At 43.8% G+C, this 18,726-nt stretch overlaps 1 protein-coding gene across 1 annotated transcript in view; it reads right to left on the bottom strand.

Annotated features, from left to right (window-relative positions):
• Positions 1-2,185: 2,185 nt before the first annotated feature.
• Positions 2,186-18,726, bottom strand: part of PIGZ (phosphatidylinositol glycan anchor biosynthesis class Z (Gwada blood group)) — a 53,798-nt gene continuing 37,257 nt past the window's right edge. Inside the window, 4 exon segments of the mRNA XM_077117951.1 lie at positions 2,186-2,810; positions 2,812-4,375; positions 7,062-7,272; positions 16,223-16,419. Of these exon segments, the coding sequence (XP_076974066.1) occupies positions 2,780-2,810; positions 2,812-4,375; positions 7,062-7,272 (1,806 nt within the window). The 5' untranslated portion in view covers positions 16,223-16,419 and the 3' untranslated portion in view covers positions 2,186-2,779.

Below are 18,726 nucleotides of genomic sequence, written 5' to 3'. Positions count from 1 at the left end.
TGACTGAAGAGTTTACAGTCAAAAGCAGGAGAGGAGAAGGTTAAAATTGTGTCTAAATTGGCCCTGTTTGCTTTGACCTGAGAAGGTCAAAGAAGGTATTCTAGGTCCTGCTCCATCCATACTTGAAAGGAATATATCTTTTCAGTTACAAATAGAATTGTTCTATCTACTCTTGTTCTCCACTTTCCCAATGGCGTATTCTGATTTGGCATCCCACCCTCCTGCCTTTCTATCAGAAGGGCTATTACATCCTCTCTGATGCCAGACGCCCCACTCTCCTAATGACCAAAGTCCTGGTTTGACCTCCTCCTATCAAAGTTGCTATCAAAGCTCCCTCTTCAGGACTAGAGGTGACGCCCCCTGGCAGTGGGGAGCCTGAGAAACTTGCCCTGCCTGCTGCCTCTATCTCTTTGGTCTCTGGATATCAGAACAGCAGACTATTAGCAGTCCCCAGCCCAACCCCTTACCCCCAATATAAACAAGCGCACAAAAGGAGAAGCAGTAAGGAAGTAATGAAGCTTCCAGATGCAGATTGGCTATTTGGTAAGAAAGGAAAGAAAAGGGGGCAGTTCTTTATTTTCCCTGGAAGAACTTGTATAAGAACTAATTTCCTTCTATTTTTTTTTCAGATAGAGAAAACTGGGTCCATCTTTTCTGCTCTAGCAAGAGGTGATTTCATTCCCATCTAGCTTCATTGGAGGGGCAGCCTCCCATGTTTATAGTCAGTAGCCTGTCATTCCACCATTACCTTATTGATGAAGAAACAGACCAAATTCTTCCCAGCATCCCTTTCCAAGCTCTTCTAAGTCCTGACGAAAGATGGAGGGAAGCAGCTCACCCACTATACCACAGACCAATTAAGACTCATCACTTGATGCTGGAGAAATACCAACACTTTACAGACAGATATACAATCTACATGGACTGCCACAAGAACAATTCCTCCAGGGAATTCTGAGGGTGTGAACCCAATTGCAGGGGAAGGGACAGGCAAAAGTGCCAAGAATCCCAGAGGACAGTTTGGAGTCCCAGGATCTGGAGTGTCTTCAAGGTGACACGTGATTTAATAGCCATAGGGCAGAAAGCCATCTTTGGCTGCAAAATAGACAAGTGGTCATCAATGCCAGATGGGATGATAAGCAATAGAGGTATGAAGACAAATCAGAAAAGCAAAGCACGAGAACAATGAAGTGTCATGATGGGTATAATAAAATTCCAAGGAGGGAAATATCTTGTGTTGTACTACAGCCAACTCATACTGGCTCATGAGATCAGACTGTTGACATTTTGTCCCAACTCTTAGTTCAATGGTATCATATTGGTAGCTTGAATTGACTGTGGAGAAAATATTTACACCATGGAAATTAGCAAATGCTCCAAATCAGGGTCCCCACAGTCACACTCCAAAAAAAAGAGTTAGTTGTTAAGCATCTGCCAGCACATCAGACTTTCCTCTTCCTCAGTGGTGCTGAGTCTGAAGGAAGAGGTGACGCTAGAGCAGCAGCCATAGAGCAGCATGCCTGCAGTGGGTGTTGCTCTAAGGTGACTAAGGCTTTGGCCAGAATGCAGAACTTGAAAAGTACTCAGGTTTGGTCTTTTTCAAAGGTTTGGTTTCCTGTCTGTGCTAATCTCCAGGTCGCTCATCTTCCCTGTGACTTGGGTGCCTCTTGTTTTCATTTGGGATGGTAGGAGCATGAGGAAGGAGAATGAAAACAGTCTTAGGCATGACCACAGCTTCTCAAGCTCCCAGTAGCCAGGGTGGAGGGTACCCTCTGTTGTGGGGAGAAACCTGCCTAGTGATGTTGGTTTGTCATGGAGTTTGCTCTCTAGCCTCTGAATTCGGAGAGTGACAGACCACATATAAGAAGAAAGACCTCTGGGAGCGCCAAGTTGTCCTCAAGTGCTGTCAGATACTGAATGAGCCCTACAGGTTTTCTGCTCCCGCAGCAGGCAGAGGGCCTAAACAGACAGCAATACTGAGGAGGGAGAACATCTGGGCACCTAATCTGGGAAAATGATTCTCAAGGGGCAAGGCACAGAAATGTCCAGAGTTTCCCACCTCCTCTGTCAGGAACAGTAGTAGAAGAGAGTGGGGAGAAAAGACAGAAAATTACTTGTTTTGGATATAACCAAACGCTGAGACAGCAGGCATCAAAGTGTCACAAAATACAAAAACACTCCCAACTTTCATGCTTAAAGAGTTTTACTGCCCAGTTAGGGGACTGTAAACCCCAGGAATGACTCGGTTTTAGCTGGCAAGACACCGCAGAGGCTCTCCAATCCATGTACACTTGGAGAGCAGATTAGGTGAAGAGATAGGGTTTTTCTTAAAATCACACAGCCATTAAGTAGAAGACCAGGACTAAAACTCAGGTCTCCTAAATCTGAGTCACATGCTGTCTCTACCTCACTGATTTCTAGGCACCTGAGAAGCCAACAAGTTATCATGGCAGCAAGAGGTGATGGAAGGTGTGGGAGAGATCATTCAGGAATCTAATTAGCAGTTCATCTCTTCACATTCAGGTATTTTGATATATTTAAACCATCACAGTGGCTGAATGAAATAGGGCAGGAACAGACATTAGGTACCACTGATTATGCCAGGATTCTTTGGAGACCTTGGCATCAGAACATGACTGGTCATATCTTTGGTCTCTGAAGTAAAAGGTACCCATTTACCCAGAAGGCAGAGCAGCCAGCAGCTGTGCCCAGGAGAGGCAGAGTGAGAATTCTGAAAGAGAAAAGAAAGGATGAGAACCCGGTCCCTGACCTACCACCACTACCTACCTACAAGGTGGAGTGGTAGATTCTGGCTGAACTTTGGGCAGTGACTGCTCCACCATTTGTCCAGGCTTCTCACCTAGCTCCATGATATGAAGGCTGAGGAGATCCCTCCAAGTCCCATTCAGCAAGGAAGACAGGGCTGGTGGGTCCTCCAGGGTTAAGTGGGGAAACATGAGTGTCTCATTCTTGAGGGGGAAGCCGCACCTCTCCACAGCAGGCCTGATGGTGCCAGGGGTCACCACGAAGAGGCGGCAGATCCATGGTCCACTTGCTGCATGGCAGACTGACTGTGTGGTGACGTTGTTCAGGGCTTGGCACAGGATCCAGTCCTCAGGCCCACCCATGTCCACCACCTCCACAGGTGACCCCAGACCTGGGAGGCGTAGGAGGTGCCGGGGGGGCATGTAGGTGTGGGCGAAGAGGAGTGTGTAGTGTGTGGGCACACTTGGGAGCATAGGTGCATGGACCACCTGCTCCAGGTGCCCCAGGCCAGGCACTAAGCCCCCCTGGTGCAGGCAGCCAAAGAAGAGGGCTCCCAGGGCATTGAAGAGAACCAGGGCACCCTTCCTGGGCACAGGTTGGGTCTGCGGAGTGCAAAGCAGGACAAGGGGCACCACAAGGGGGATCAGGAACCGTGCTTCCTGGTGGCTAAAAGCAGACAGTAGGGCCAGGGGTACAAAGTAGAGGAAAAGGAGGTGACACCTGGGGCTGGACCTCAGGCCCTGGGCACACAGTGCCTTTAGGAAACCCATTTGTGCAAAGGCCCGGAGGCAGGCTTGAAGCTGTTGCCATGCAGCCTGCAGGGCCTGGCCATGTAACACCCCAAAGAGCAGGAAGCCGTTGACTGCCAGGTGAGTGAGCCGCACATGTGTGCCATGCCTTGCCAGGTTTTGGGGATCCAAGTTGTAGTGCAAGAAGTTGACAGGTGTGAAGACGAGGGTACTAGATCTAGATGGGCTGGAGAAGTACCAGCTGTCAACAGTCACAAACATCATTGCTGTGAGGGCTGCCCCTGGGAGAAGCACCAGGGCCTCATCAGTCAGCGTCTTGAAGCCAGGATTCGTGGCCCCACAAATGCCCCAGAGGAAGAGGGGGACCAGAGCAAAGGCCAGAAAGGTGGGCCGGTTGAAGAAGCCAGCAGCCACAATGCTCCCGAGGAGCCAGCTGTGCCACCACGGGCCTCGAGCGGGCTTCTTGGATGGGAGTCCCCATGCCATGCGGGGAGACACCAGCACCAGCAGCCCTGCGAAGAGCAGTCCCTCGATGGAGTTGGAGAAGGTCCTTGTGTAGAAGACTAGAGTGACGTAAGAACCGGCCAGCAGGACCAGGGCACTCCAGCGCTCTGCCCCCCACAGCGGGGCCAGGTGGTACACAGCTGCGTCCAGGGCAAAGGAGAGGACAGTGAAGAGGAGGCGGGGTGCCACCAGCAGCACATAACCACTCACTGGGCCTGGCCAGGGCCCCAGCAGTTCCCAGAGCCGGAGCAACCAGAAGGCAGAGCCAGAGGTCAGTAGCGGGAAAACCACCGTGCGGCAGGAGCTGCTGGGGCCAAACTCCCATGGCCGGGCAGCCTCTATGCCCAGGATGTCCTCTGCAGAGAGAGAGGCAGAGGTGAGCTGGGTCTAGGTCAGGGGATGTGATAGGCCGAATTCTAGGATGGCCCCCAAGGCTTCCCAGTCACCCACCCCAGGATACACATCTACATAAGCTCTAGGACTGGGACTGTGATGGATTTTACTCCCGCAATTAGGTTATGTCAGATGACACAGCTCATCTTAAAATAGGGAGATATTTGGAGTGGGCCTCCAATATTAGAGCAGTTCCCTAATCACAGAGCCTTTTTAGCAGAATTTTCTCCAGCTGGTCAGAAAAGGCAGGCAGAGATTCAAAGCCTGAGAAGGATTCAGTGCACCATTGCCGGCCCGAAGATGGAAGGAGCCCTTGGCAAGGAATGTGGGTGGCTTCTAGGAGCTGGGAGTGCTCCCCACCAAGGAAATAGGGACATTAGTCCAACAGCCACTTGGAACTAAATTCTACCAGCGAGAATGAACTTGGGATCCAGCGTCTTCCTGGACCCGTCGCTGGGGTGACACTGGCATGGAGCCTTCTCTCACCTTGCTGGGCATACACCAGAGATCACAGGAGAAAGCCGAGCAACCTTCCCCCTGGATGTAGGGAGTGCCCATCTTCCAAAGTGGATGAGGAACAGCCAATTATTTTCCATTTCCTTTTTGTCTGTTTTCTTTTAAGAACTGAAAGGACACAACCTTAGGATTCTTGGCCACACAGCAAGGTGGGAACGAATGTTATTATCGGGAGGCAAACGACTGCAAGCTACTGGACTACAGGAGGGAAGGTCTCCTTCCAAAGTGCCTGCTCAGTGGGTCCGAGTGAGGTACAGGGCCATCCCTCCCCTCCCATCCTAGTTCCATCTCCTCACATCCATGCCACATAAAACAATAGCACATTTGATCCAAACAAACCAGAGTGTAATGATACATCCACTTTCTAAAGATTAAATTGAGTCAAAAAAAAAAAAAAAAAAAGAGTGAGCTTGGAAGCAAATTTTTTTCCCAAGAGCTTCCAAACAAGAACTCAGCTCAGTTAATACTACTTTGATTTCAGCCTTGTGATTGCCTGAGCAGGAGCCCAGGCCTGACTTCTGACCTGCAGAACTGGAAGCTAACAGATGGGTGCTCTTTTAAGCTGCTGAGTTTTTGGTAATTTGTTGTGCAGCAATAGAAAATGAATACCGGGGAGCTTAGCCGAGGCCCCGCCCTGTGAAGGGGACAGGAGGAACCATGCCTGGGAGATGACATGACAGCGCACCCTGGAAAAGTGTGTGGGGAAGGGGTTGGGTGGGCAGGAGGCTCCATTCCTCTTCTCAGATTCGAAGATCTCAGAAGTCAGCGTCCATGATAGTGACTTATTATACAGGATCAGGTACAGAAATGAGGGAAGAGAATGAGTAATGGGGGCTGTGGCCCTAGGTGATTCTCGTTTTATCTATGATACTTGAAGTTTTTATGAAAAGGTTGTATTCAAACAGTATTTATGTAATTAAAAAGAACACTTGCTGCCTGGGGCTGGTCTATGCCCCTGAGCCCCAACTTCCCAAGCGTAGAGGGCTGGGGGAAGTAAAGCCTTAGGGAAATGTCTTGATTTCTGCAGCTCAACTCCAAACCCCAGTGTCTGCAACATCTCACAACTGAGAACATTCCTGGTTGTTTGATTACTGTTCCTCCAGCCTTTGCCATTTTATCTATGGCAGAAGGTAAAAGGGAAACAGAAGATCTATGGTCAAATCCAGACATCTGGCTGCTTTTATCAGACTCAGATTTTTTTTTTTTAAGTGTGGGAATGAAGACTATTTTCAAGCTTACAAAACAAATCTATCAGTTGAGCCTGTGACAGAGATAGTTGGTTGTCCTGCCATATTCATCCTCCCCCTCTTCTTTAGTCATTGAATTCCTCTTTTTTAGCTGGGTACTTGCCCAGGTATAAAAATTACATTTGCAAACTTCCCTTGCAGCTAGGTGTGGTCATGTGATGTATTCTGACCAATGGGTGGCAAACAGGAAAAAAATATGTGACTTTCAAAAAGTGGCCTTAAAGTGAGTTGGCATGCCTATCTCCTTTCTGGTGGTTGGAAGGTAGACTTGATGGCTGGAGCTCAGGCAGCCTTCTTGAACCATAAGGAAGAAGCCATGTACCCACAGTACCTGTGGAAAGCCTTAAGGTCCCTGGCAGCCATCCCCATGATGTGCCCTATATGCCCAAGCACGTAAGTTTTAACAAGTGAGCATCAGCCTACTAAGAAAAGTTTTATTATTTGGAGCCACAGCTCTGTGTCAGCTTCCTCAGACACTGGGGAAGTCCAACCCTAAAATCTTTCCATCAAGAAGTCCAACAGAACTTTCATTCTGAATGACCTGTACTGTTGGCTCAGTACAGCTACTAATAAAAACAATGTGCAGATGCCAAACCCATACATCTTTGGCAGCTCTCGGGGACCAGGGCTCCCAAAGCCCCAAGATGGCCTGAGTCTTCAGTGCTTTGGTAAAGGAGCAAAACATAAAAGAAGCTCTGTTTTATTTATACCACCATCTAGAAGGTCAAGAAGATGAGAAGTCCCCAATCCCAATTTCTTACCCCAGATAGACTGTGGCTTTGTGCACGAATTTACTGACCATCTGCTTCTCCCTCCCCACTAAATATCCAGACAGCAACTCAACCAGACTTTGCAGTTCATCTTATCCTCCCATGGGGAGCTTTACCTGCCATGACCTCAGGTGACTGGAAAAACTCATCTGGGTGCACGTAACCTGTCTGTGGAAGGAGACACCACACCACGCGGAGCAGGCTGAGGCTACCCCAGAGCACCCTGGCTGCCATCTTCAGATCAAATTGCTGCCAGGGTACCAGGCCACAGGCGTGGAGTGATTTCCCAGCTGCTGTAGATGCTAGTTTGGATCCACAGATCTGCATCTACTGAGAATAACATATGTTAGTTATTAATAATGTAAATTATAATATGTTCAGCTGTCTGAACAAACTCAGATGGTTTACATACAACAATGACATTAATAGCTATAGCTGCTATCTGCCAGCGGTGTGGTAAATACCATACACTTTATATACATACCTCATTTAATCCTTACCACTGTCTGGGCAGTGGGTCCTGTCGTCCCTGTTTTACAGATGGGGAAAATGAGACCTCTGTAGCGTAACGCGCCTACATCACAGAGCTGGTAAATGACAAAATTTGAACCCAGCTCTACCAGACCCCCAAACCCACATTCCTTCCTCTATGCCAAACTCCCCTTTTCACAGTCTTTGCCTGACCCCATTCCTTGACCCCTGTTCCTAGATTCTGGGATAACTTATGCAGGGAAAAGGCATAGTGGCTTCTTTTTCTCTCTCTCTCGCTCTCATTATTTAGTGAATACTTTATTAATTTCTATAGACAGTGGCTTCTTGATGACCTCTGAAAGGAAAAGGGAGGGACTAACAGGGCTCCAGTCCTACTCAAAAGAGGTTGTAGTAGTTTGCAAGGTGCCAGAATGTGATATACCAGAACTGGAACCGCTTTTTGGGGAGTTTAATAAATTACAAATTTACAGTTCTAAGCCTATAAAAATGTCCAAACGAAGACTTCCAGGGAAAGATACCTTAATTCAAGGAAGGCCAATGGGTCTAGAACACCTCTATCAGCTGAGTAATGACGTGGCTGGCATCTGCTGGTCCCTGGCCCCTGGGCTCCATTGCTTTCAGCCTCTGTTCCTGTGGGGGTTCCTTTGCTTCTCCGGGGCTACCTTTCATCTTTTGACTTCCCTTGGCTCTCTCCAGGTTCTAGTTTGCTTAACAGCTCATAGTGATATCTGCTGGGCTCCAAGCATCTCCAAACATCTGTGCCTCTGTTCCCTAAGTGTCGGCATCTGTGTCAGCTCTGCTTTGAAGTTTCTGTAGGTTCTCTATCAATTCTGAGGCTTCTGTCGTTCTCAAAAATGTCTCCTCTTTTAAAGGACTCCAGTAAACGAATGAAGACCCACCTAGAATGGGTGGAGCCACATGTCCATCTTATCAAAAAGTCACACCCACAATTGGGCATGCCACATCCTTGTGAAAATAATCTAATAAAAGTTTCCACCCTACAGTATTGAATTAGGATTAAAAGCAATGAGTGCCCCCACCAGACTGAATCAGGATAAAAACACAGCTTCTCTGGGGTACATAATAGCTTCAACCAGCACAGAGGTGGAGGGCTGAGCTGCTTTTCTTTGCTGGGTCTGTGGAGCAGGGCAGAGCAGGATGACAGTGCTCAGTCACGAGTTTCAAGTCTTTGAGCTCTGCTGACTCTGCCCAGCTATTTTTAAAGGCAGTTCTATTCCTTGGCTTCCCCAAATCTGGTGGCTTGCCAGTGGCTTCTCCTGTCTCCTCCTCTCTTCTGCTTCAGGGTCTCTTGAGAAGTCCTTCACATGGTAGTCCCCCTTGTTACTTCTAAACCCTCTCTCCTACACCGCCAGTCAGTGCGAGCTAGTGTGACATCCACTGGGAGGGGAAGTATCATGAGGAGAAAGGAAAGGACTCTCTCTCTCTCTCTCTCTCTCTCTCTCTCTCTCTCTCTCTCGAGGAGAAAGGAAAGGACTCTCTCTCTCTCTCTCTCTCTCTCTCTCTCTCTCTCTCTCTCTCTCTCTCTCTCATGAGGAGAAAGGAAAGGACTCTCTCTCTCTCTCTCTCTCTCTCTCTCTCTCTCATGAGGAGAAAGGAAAGGACTCTCTCTCTCTCTCTCTCTCTCTCTCTCTCTCTCTCTCTCTCTCTCTCATGAGGAGAAAGGAAAGGACTCTCTCTCTCTCTCTCTCTCTCTCTCTCTCTCTCTCTCTCTCATGAGGAGAAAGGAAAGGACTCTCTCTCTCTCTCTCTCTCTCTCTCTCTCTCTCTCTCTCTCTCTCTCTCATGAGGAGAAAGGAAAGGACTCTCTCTCTCTCTCTCTCTCTCTCTCTCTCTCTCTCTCTCTCTCTCTCTCTCTCTCTCTCTCTCTCTCAAGAGGAGAAAGGAAAGGACTCTCTCTCTCTCTCTCTCTCTCTCTCTCTCTCTCTCTCTCTCTCTCCTCATCCCCCTTTCTCCCTCTTTGAAGTTTGATAGAAAAGAAGCTTTGGCTAAAAAAGGTACTAGACAATTGTCAGTTAATTCTATTTATACACAACCCATTTGAGTTTTGTGTCCTAAATGTGCTCAGCCTTTTGTTCTGACCAGCGTGTATCTCTGTGGCCTTCCTTAAATATCCTACTCCCATAGGGGGCTTGGACACCATGGAACTGTTGACCACTAAATAACAAACCAAAATGCAAGGCAAAAAAGTCATTTAATGTTGGGGGGGGGGTGTCTCAGAATTGCAATTCGGGGAGCACAGATTTAGGTAGCAACCCAGAGTGTGTCTACCTTGGCATTTTCAGGCAAGGAATTTTTTTCTCTTTTTTTTCTTTGTTTGTTTTCTGTTTTTTAGGCAAGGAATTTTAAAGAAAAAAGATTACGCACATTGTTTGTGGTTGTCGGATTGCCAGTTTGAGAGGATTATGTACCCTAGAAAACCCATGTCCTAATCCTGATCCAATCTTGTAGGAGCAATGTTTCTTTTAATCCCTATTCAACAATGTAGGTTGGAAACTTGATTAGATTATCTTCACAGAGATGTGACTTGCACAATTGAGGGTATTAACCTTGATTAGATGGAGCTGTGACTCCACCCATTCCAGGTGGATCTTGAGTAGTTTGCTGGAATCCTTTAAAAAAGGAGGCATTTTGGAGAAAGCTTGAGAATGACGAGAGCCCATGCAGCTACAGACCTTTGGAGATGAAGAAGGAAAACAGAAAAATGCCCCGGCAGAGCTTCATGAAACAAGATGCCTTGAGAGAAAGCTAACAGGTGTCGCCATGTTTGCCATGTGCCTTTCCAGTTAAGAGAGAAACCCTTAACTTAATTGGCCTTTCTTGAGTGAAGGTAACCTCTTGTTGGTGCCTTATTTTGGATACTTTTATAGACTTGCTTTAATTGGGACATTTTATAGGCCTTAGAACTGTAAACTAGTAACTTATTAAATTCCCTTTTTTAAAGAACCATTCCGTTTCTGGTATGTTGCATTCCAGCAGCTAGCAAACCAGAACAGTGGATTCAGGGGGCATTTCGATTGTCCTCCCAGGTTAGAGCGTTAACTAAGTTCTTTATTTTGTGCCTTGTTTATGGTGTCCAGATGTCTTGGGGTTTTGAGGAACACTTTTGCTTGAGGCTTTGCATACTGTGACAGTTTGTGATATCTGTATAAAGATTTACCTAAGAGTAACCTCCAGAATGAATTTTAAATCTTTTAGCCATGGTAACTCTATTTTTTGGGGGGAGGGGGATGTATGGTCAAGGAATTGAACCCCGGTCTCCTGCATGAAAGGCAAGCATTCTACCACTGAACTACAAGAAACATGTGCACCTGGTGACTTTTTTTTTTAATTAATTTTTAAAATTAAAAAAATACAAACATTCTTAACATATGATTATTCCGTTCTACAAATATAATCAGTAATTACAATATCATCACATAGTTGCATATTCATCATGTTCATTTCTTAAGAAATGATTCATCAACATGATCATTTGCATTTGCATCAATTCAGAAAAAGAAATAAAAGACAACAGAAAAAAATTTCCCATACTCTTTACCCATCCCTTTCATTGATCACTAACATTTCAATCTAAATTTATTTTAACATTTGTTCCCCCCATTATTTATCTTTATTCCATATGTTTTACTCATCTGTTGAGAAGGTAGATAAAAGGAGCATCAGACACAAGGTTTTCACAATCACACAGTCACGTTGTGAAGGCTTTATCATTATACAATCATCTTCAAGAAACATGGCTACTGGAACACAGCTCTACATTCTCAGGCAGTTCCCTCCAGCCTCTCCATTACATCTTGACTAACAAGGTGATATCTATTTAATGCATAAGAATAACCTCCAGGATAACCTCTAGACTCTGTTTGGAATCTCTCAGCCACTGACACTTTATTTTGTCTCATTTCACTCTTCCCCCTTTTGGTCAAGAAGGTTTTCTCAATCCCCTGATGCTGAGTCTCAGCTTATTCCAGGATTTCTGTCACACGTTGCCAGGAAGGTCCACACCCCCGGGAGTCATGTCCCATGTAGACAGGGGGAGGGTGGTGAGTTTTCTTGTTGTGTTGGCTGTAGAGAGAGGCCACATCTGAGCAACAAAAGACGTTCTCCTAGGGGTGACTCTTAGGCCTAATTTTAAGCAGGCTTGATCTATCCTTTGCGGGGTTAAGTTTCATATGAACAAACCCCAAGATTGGGGGCTCAACCTATAGCTTTGGTTGTCCGCACTGCTTGTGAGAATATCAAGAATTCTCCACTTGGGGAAGTTCAATTTTCCCCCTTTTTCACCATTTCCCCAAGAAGACTTTGAAAATACTTTTTTACTCACTGTTCAAATCACTCTGGAATTTATTGGGGCATTACTCTGGACAAACCTACAAAATCTTATGACCTACTCAAGGTTCCATGTACTTATGGTGTTCAATTAAGCTGTCCACATAAGTTATATTAGGAACTGCACTAGTCAAAATATAAATTTTGTAGCAAATAAAAATTTTTTGCTTTTGTCTCACACATAAGTTAAAATTTTAAAATATTGATTACCATCTATTTTCAACACCCTGCAGTAATGATATTCCTTTGTTCTTCCTCATGCAAAACCATTTTTAAATTTGTACATTTGTTAACTAATTTTTAACAATATTTTTATTATGATATCATCACACATATACAGTCAATATAAAGTATACAATCAGTGGCTCATGATATCATCACATAGTTGTGAATTCATCACCATGATCATTTTTAGAACATTTGCATCACTCCAGAAAAAAAAATAAAAAGAAAAAAGAAAAAAACTCATACATCCCATACCCCCTTATTCTTCTCTCTCATTGACCATTAGTATTTCCATCTACCCATTTTTTTACCCCTTATCCCCACTATTATTTATTTATTGTCCTTATTTTTTTTTACTTTTCTATCCATACCCTGGATAAAGGGAGCATCAGCCACAAGGTTTTCACGGTCACCTAGTTACACTGTAAAACCTATGTAGCTGCACAATTGTCTTCAAGAATCAAGACTACTGGAACACAGTTCAGAAGTTTCAGATACTTCTCTCTAACCTTTCCAATGTCCCATAAACTAAAAAGGGATATCTATATACTGCATAAGAATAATCTCCAGAATAACCACTCAGCTCTGTTTAAAATCTCTCAGACATGGAAATTTTATTTTGTTTCATTTTTCTTTTTTCCCTTTTGGTCAAGAACCCTTTCTTAATCCTATGATGCTGGGCCCTGAGTCATCCCTGGGAGTTCTGTTCCACATTGCCAGGGAGATTTACACCCCTGGGAGTCCTGTCCCCTGTCAGGGGGTAGGGCAGTGGGTTCACCTGCCAAGTTGGCTTACAGATAGGCCACATCTGAGAAACAAAAGAGGTTCTCTATAAGTAGGCTTAGCTTCTCTTTTGCAGGAATAAGTTTCATAGGGGTGAACCCCAAGATCGATGGCTCAGCCTATTGAATTGGTTGTCTCCACTGCTTGTAAGAATATCAGGAGTTCTCCAGATGGGAAGTTTGATATTTCTTCCTTTTTCCCCAGTCCCCAAAGGAGACTAAAAAAGTATTTGCAAATACTTTTTTATTCTTTGCCCAAATTACTCTGGGATGTACCAGGGCAATAACTAACTTGTACAAGCCAACAAGATCTTATGCTCTAGTCAAGATTCCATGTAACCTGAGGAAGAACAAAGGAATGTCATTACTGCAGGGTGCTGAAAATAGATGGTGATTAATATTTAAAATTTTTAATTTATGTGTGAGACTAAAGCAAAAAATGTTTATTTGCTACAAAATGTATATTTTGACTAGTGCAGTTCCTAATATAACTTTTGTAGAAAGCTTAATTGAACACCATAAGTGTTCAATTATCATAAGCATAAGTACATGGAACCTTGAGTAGGGCATGAGATTTTGTTGGTTTGTCCAGAGTGATGCCCTGATAAATCCCAGAGTGATTTGAACAGTGAATAAAAAAGTATTTGCAAATCTTGGGGTTTGTTCATAAGAAACTTAACCCCACAAAGGATAGATCAAGCCTACTTAAAATTAGGCCTAAGAGTCACCCCCAAGAGAACCTCTTTTGTTGCTCAGATATGTCCTCTCTCTCCAGTCAACACAACAAGCAAACTCACTGCCCTCCCCCTGTCTACGTGGGACATGACTCCTGGGGGTGTGGACCTTCCTGGCAACATGGGACAGAAATCCTAGAATGAGCTGAGACTCAGCATCAAGGGATTGAGAGAACTTTCTCGATCAAAAGGTGGGAAGAGTGAAATGAGACAAAATAAAGTGTCAGTGGCTGAGAGATTCCAAACAGAGTCTAGAGGTTATCCTGGAGGTTATTCTTATGCATTAAATAGATATCACCACCTTGTTAGTCAAGATGTAATGGAGAGGCTCGAGGGAATTGCCAGAAAATGTAGGGCTGTGTTCCAGTAGCCATATTTCTTGAAGATGATTATATAATGATATAGCTTTCACAATGTGACTGTGTGATTGTGAAAACCTGTGTCAGATGCTCCTTTTATCTACCTTCTCAACAGATGAGTAAAATATATGGAATAAAGATAAATAATGGGGGGAACAGATGTTAAAATAAATTTAGGTTGAAATGCTAGTGATCAATGAAATGGAAGGGTAAGGGGTATGGTATGTATGAATTTTTTTCTGTTGTCTTTTTATTTCTTTTTCTGAATAGATGCAAATGTTCCAAAAAATGATCATGTTGATGAATATGCAACTATGTGATGACATTGTGAATTACTGATTATATATGTAGAACAGAATGATCAAAAGTTAAGAATGTTTGCGTTTATTTGGTGTTTTTTTGTATTAAAAAATTTTTTTTAATTAAAAAAGAAAAGATTCCATGTAACTATGGTGTATGAATAAACTGGCCATACAAGTTAAATTAGGTAATGCATTACCCAAAATATAGACTTTGCACCAAATAAACATCTCTTCCGTTGGTCTCACACAGAAGTTGAAGTTTTAAAATATGGACCTTACCATCCTTTAACCTGTGTTCTGATTTACATTAGTCCTATTCAGATCAGCTTCTATTTTGTTTTGTCTTTTTTAACAGAATGCAGGTGCATAGACACCTAGGAGGAGGAGCAGAGGAGGTCAGGAGAGCCAGGACAGTCCCGTCCCAATACTGTGTGTGCCTCTAGACAGTGCATGGCACCCCCAGACACTAAGGGACTTGTCCTCTTGCTGTCCACTTTTTATAATGGCAACTCCCACACAGTGATCAGGGAGAGGGAAGAAAGGGGTAAAATGCATATGCCAAGAAGTATCCTAGAGGAACATTTTTAGTTCCACTGAAACTAATGAAAGATGTACAAATAAAAACAAATTTCAGGAGCATACCTAATACTTAGCAAACTAACAAAAAAAGAAAACTGCAAAAGAGATGCTAATAGGGCAGTGAAGAAAGACGCACTTATACATTGTAGTAGTTAGATTCAGTTGTCAACTTGGGCAGGTGAAGGCACCTAGTTCTGTTGCTGTGGACATGAGCCAATGGTAGGTGAACCTCATCTGTTGCTGATTTACATCTGCAGTCAGCTAGGAGGCATGCCTGCTGCAATGAATGACGTTTGACTTAATTGGCTGGTGCTTAAATGAGAGAGTGCAATGTAGCATAGCCCAAGCAGCTCGGCATTCCTCATCTCAGCACTCCTCATCTCAGCACTAGCAGCTCAGCCCAGGCCTTTGGAGATGCAGAAAGGAATCACCCCAGGGAAAGTTTATTGGAAACCAAAGGTTCTGGAGAGAAGGCCAACAGAGATCATCCTGTGCCTTCCCACATAAGAAAGAACCTCAGTGGAAAGTTAGCTGCCTTTCCTCTGAAGAACTAACAAAATAAATCCCCTTTTATTAAAAGCCAATCCATTTCTAGTGTGTTGCATTCTGGCAGCTAGCAAACTAGAACATACATCATGGCAATATTGGGGACTTGTTCTAACTAGACAGGAATCTAGAAATATGCAATAAAATGCTACCTGCCATGGCACCCCTGTTCTACTAGTTAAACCCTTAGGCAGTGGAACTTGTTAGAAATGCAAATTCTAGGGCTCCCTCCTAGGCCTATTGAGTCTGAAATTCTGTTGGGGCCAGCATTCTGTGCATTAAGCCCTTGTAGGTGATTATGAAGCATGCCAGTTTCCTAAGGAAAGAATATTGGGTGTGGGGGAGTGGGATGTGAGTAATTTGGATAAAGATATGTGAAAATTTGGAAGACATACAAAAGCCCTAGTCATGGAGTATTTAAGTGAATGGTGGCAAGGTAACTCAAAATTATAACTGCCAATACACAAAAGCATATATGTGGACAAGTGTTTTTAAAAAAGAACAAACAAAAAAAGAACAGAAAACAAAAAAGCTGTATCCTCTTATTAGAAACTTGTTAATATGTTACTGTCCTAACTCTAAAATCATTTTTGAGCTTTGTCAGGACATTCTGATCATTTCCTTATTTCTCTCCTCTAGAGTCAAGTCTCACTATGACATTTTTTAATCAAGTAGGATTAGGGTGTCCCTGAAATCTTGATCTCACAACCCCTCTTGTTCACCAGCTCCTACCCATAAGCAATCATAGCAGCCTGTTTCTTGCAACTTCTAAACACTTAGGAATGCCAATGGGTGCCACTCATTTCCCATAAAAATTAACTATACTCAACTTCATTATCCCCGATCACTCCCTCCAAATTTCCCACACCCATGAACCCTACCTTTTGAGAGGTGATGGGAACTTACGTAACTGCCTTTGGTGGGTATTTGACTCCCTTCAGGGAGGGTCTCCTGGTGTGGTTGGTGGGAAATGGTGGAGGGGGAGCTTCAAGACCCGGTTCTTCCACCAGAATAACAATTAGGCAGGAACAGCCGGAAACAATTATTTTAAACCTCCAGAGGCCAGAATAACAGTGTACAGCATCCAGGGAAGAACAGGAGGAAGAGGCTGATAAATTATGGTAAAGAACAGTAAATTGCTCTTTCCATACAGTGGCTACTGGCATCCATCCCATAGCCTCACGGCAGGCTGCCATGGGGTTTTCAGCCCCTGGCTAGTTTGTTGGTGACAGAGAAGAACATAAAAACCCTAATCCACACGACCAGGTGTAGACACAGCTAATCACTGATCACAGCTTCTGATTGGTGACTTCAGATCACTGGGGGCCTGGTTACGAGGGCAGCCATTGTTTCATCCACCCAGGACAGAAACTGTGGTGGAGGACACTTACAGGAGCTACGTTTTCTCAGGGTTGTGGAAGAATGTTAGATGAAGGACTGCATTTGCTGGGCAGGTCAGGAAACCTCAGCTTTGGGGATCCATGGAAGAAGTTTTTGGAGTCCTTCTGGATTCCCTCCTCAGGGCACTATCGAGCCAGTCTGCACCCGCTTCACAGGTCCCTGCCCCTGTTATGCTCTGAAAAATTGACCTGGAAAAGTCCTCTCAAGTGTGCCCCACCTCTCAGAATTTGTTCTCTAGGCAAAAGCAGCTTGAGATAACAAATGAGTGCAAGAAACTATAGAGCTGGGCAATCTGGGACAGAGGCTTGTGGGCTCCAGACACCTGAGAGAGGGAGGTGTGTCTCCTGGGGAACAGAGATGGTGAGGAAACACATGTGAACAGGGGAACTCTGAAACACCTAAGGAGCAAAAGCCCAGGATGAGGCAGAGGCACAGACAAATGGGAAAATCCTGCACACTGCATTCGTCTGGGCAGACCTACCTGATGGGGGGATAAAGCTCAAGAAAATCTATCTTATCACTAGCTGGTTATAAAATCAAGAAACAGACATCCCAGGAGTAAATCCCAGAGTTAACGTTTTTAAATATTAAAATGTTCAGTGTGCTTCAAAAAAGTACAAGACAAAAACAAAGAAACAGGAAATGATGGCCTATCTAAAGGACAAGGCTAAAAATACAGAAAACACCAGTGAAGATGAGAATGTGGACATACTGAATGAAGAATTTTTTTTTTTTTTTTACATATGCAATCAGTAATTCTTAATATCATCACATAGGTGTATGGTCATCATTTCTCAGTACATATGCATCGATTTAGAGAAAGAAATAGCACTACAACAGAAAAAGAAATAAAGTGATAACACAGAGAGAAAACACAAATAAAAATAAAAAGTACAAAAATATATAAGAGAAAAAAAAACAAAACAAACAAAAAAAAACTATAGATCAGATGCAGCTTCCTGAATGAAGAATTTTTAAAATGATCTTTAAAATGCCCAAGGAGATGAAGGAAAATACAGAGAAAGAATGAAAGGATATCAGGGAAACAATGAATGAGCAATATGAAAATCTTAATAAAGAGAAATTTTAAAAAGGAGCCAAGCAGAACCATAATCATTAAAATGAAAAATTCCAGGAGGATTTGAGCAGATTGGAGCTGGCAAAAGAAAGAATTAGGGAACTTGAAATGAGTCAGGTTCAGGAATAGAAAGAAAAAATAATTATAAAAAGTGAAAATAATCTAAAAAACCTGTGGGACACCATCAAGCATTCCGATATATACATTATCAGATTCTCAGAAGGAAAAGAAAGAGAGAAAGGGGCAGAAGGAATATTCAAAGAAATAATGACAGAGAAATCCTCAAACTTAGCAAAACATCTGAATATGCACATCCAAGAAGCCCAGAGAACACCAAACAGATAAACAAGAAGAAAAATACATCCCTTCATATATTGATCACACTATCCAATGCAACAGACAGGGAAAGAGTTCTGAAAGCTTCAAGAGAAGAGCAATGTGTTATGTACAAGGGAATCCCAATTAGGTTGAGTGCCAATTTCCCATCAAAACCATGGAAGCAAGAAGGGACTTGCTTAAATACCTAAAGTGCTGAAAGAAAACACCTGCCAGCCAAGAATTTTTTACCTAGCAAGACTTTATTTCAAAATGAGAGACAGATTAAGACGTTCCCAGACAAATAAAAGCTAAGAGAGTTCATCACCACTAGAGCTGTCCTACAAGCAATGCTGTATTAGTCAGAGTTCTCTAGGGAAACAGAACAAACAGCAGATTATCTGTAAATGTGAGATTTTATAAAAGTCCAAACTCTGTAAGGCAGGGTGCGAGCTGGCAACTCCGATGAAGGTCTTCAATGAATTTCCCAGGAGAGGGTGGCTAGCTAAAGTTGAGATGAAACTTCTGTTCTGTGTGTGTGGACAGCACCTTTCCCTTAAAAGCCTTCAACTGATTGAATTAAACAACCCAACTGATTGGATTCTCTCATTGCAGGAGACA

This window comes from Tamandua tetradactyla, chromosome 10 (genome assembly GCF_023851605.1).
Source record: "Tamandua tetradactyla isolate mTamTet1 chromosome 10, mTamTet1.pri, whole genome shotgun sequence".
In the NCBI taxonomy this organism is placed as follows: Eukaryota; Metazoa; Chordata; class Mammalia; order Pilosa; family Myrmecophagidae; genus Tamandua; species Tamandua tetradactyla.
The sequence above is the reverse complement of the archived record's forward strand: the minus strand, read 5'-3'. Positions and strand labels throughout refer to the sequence as shown.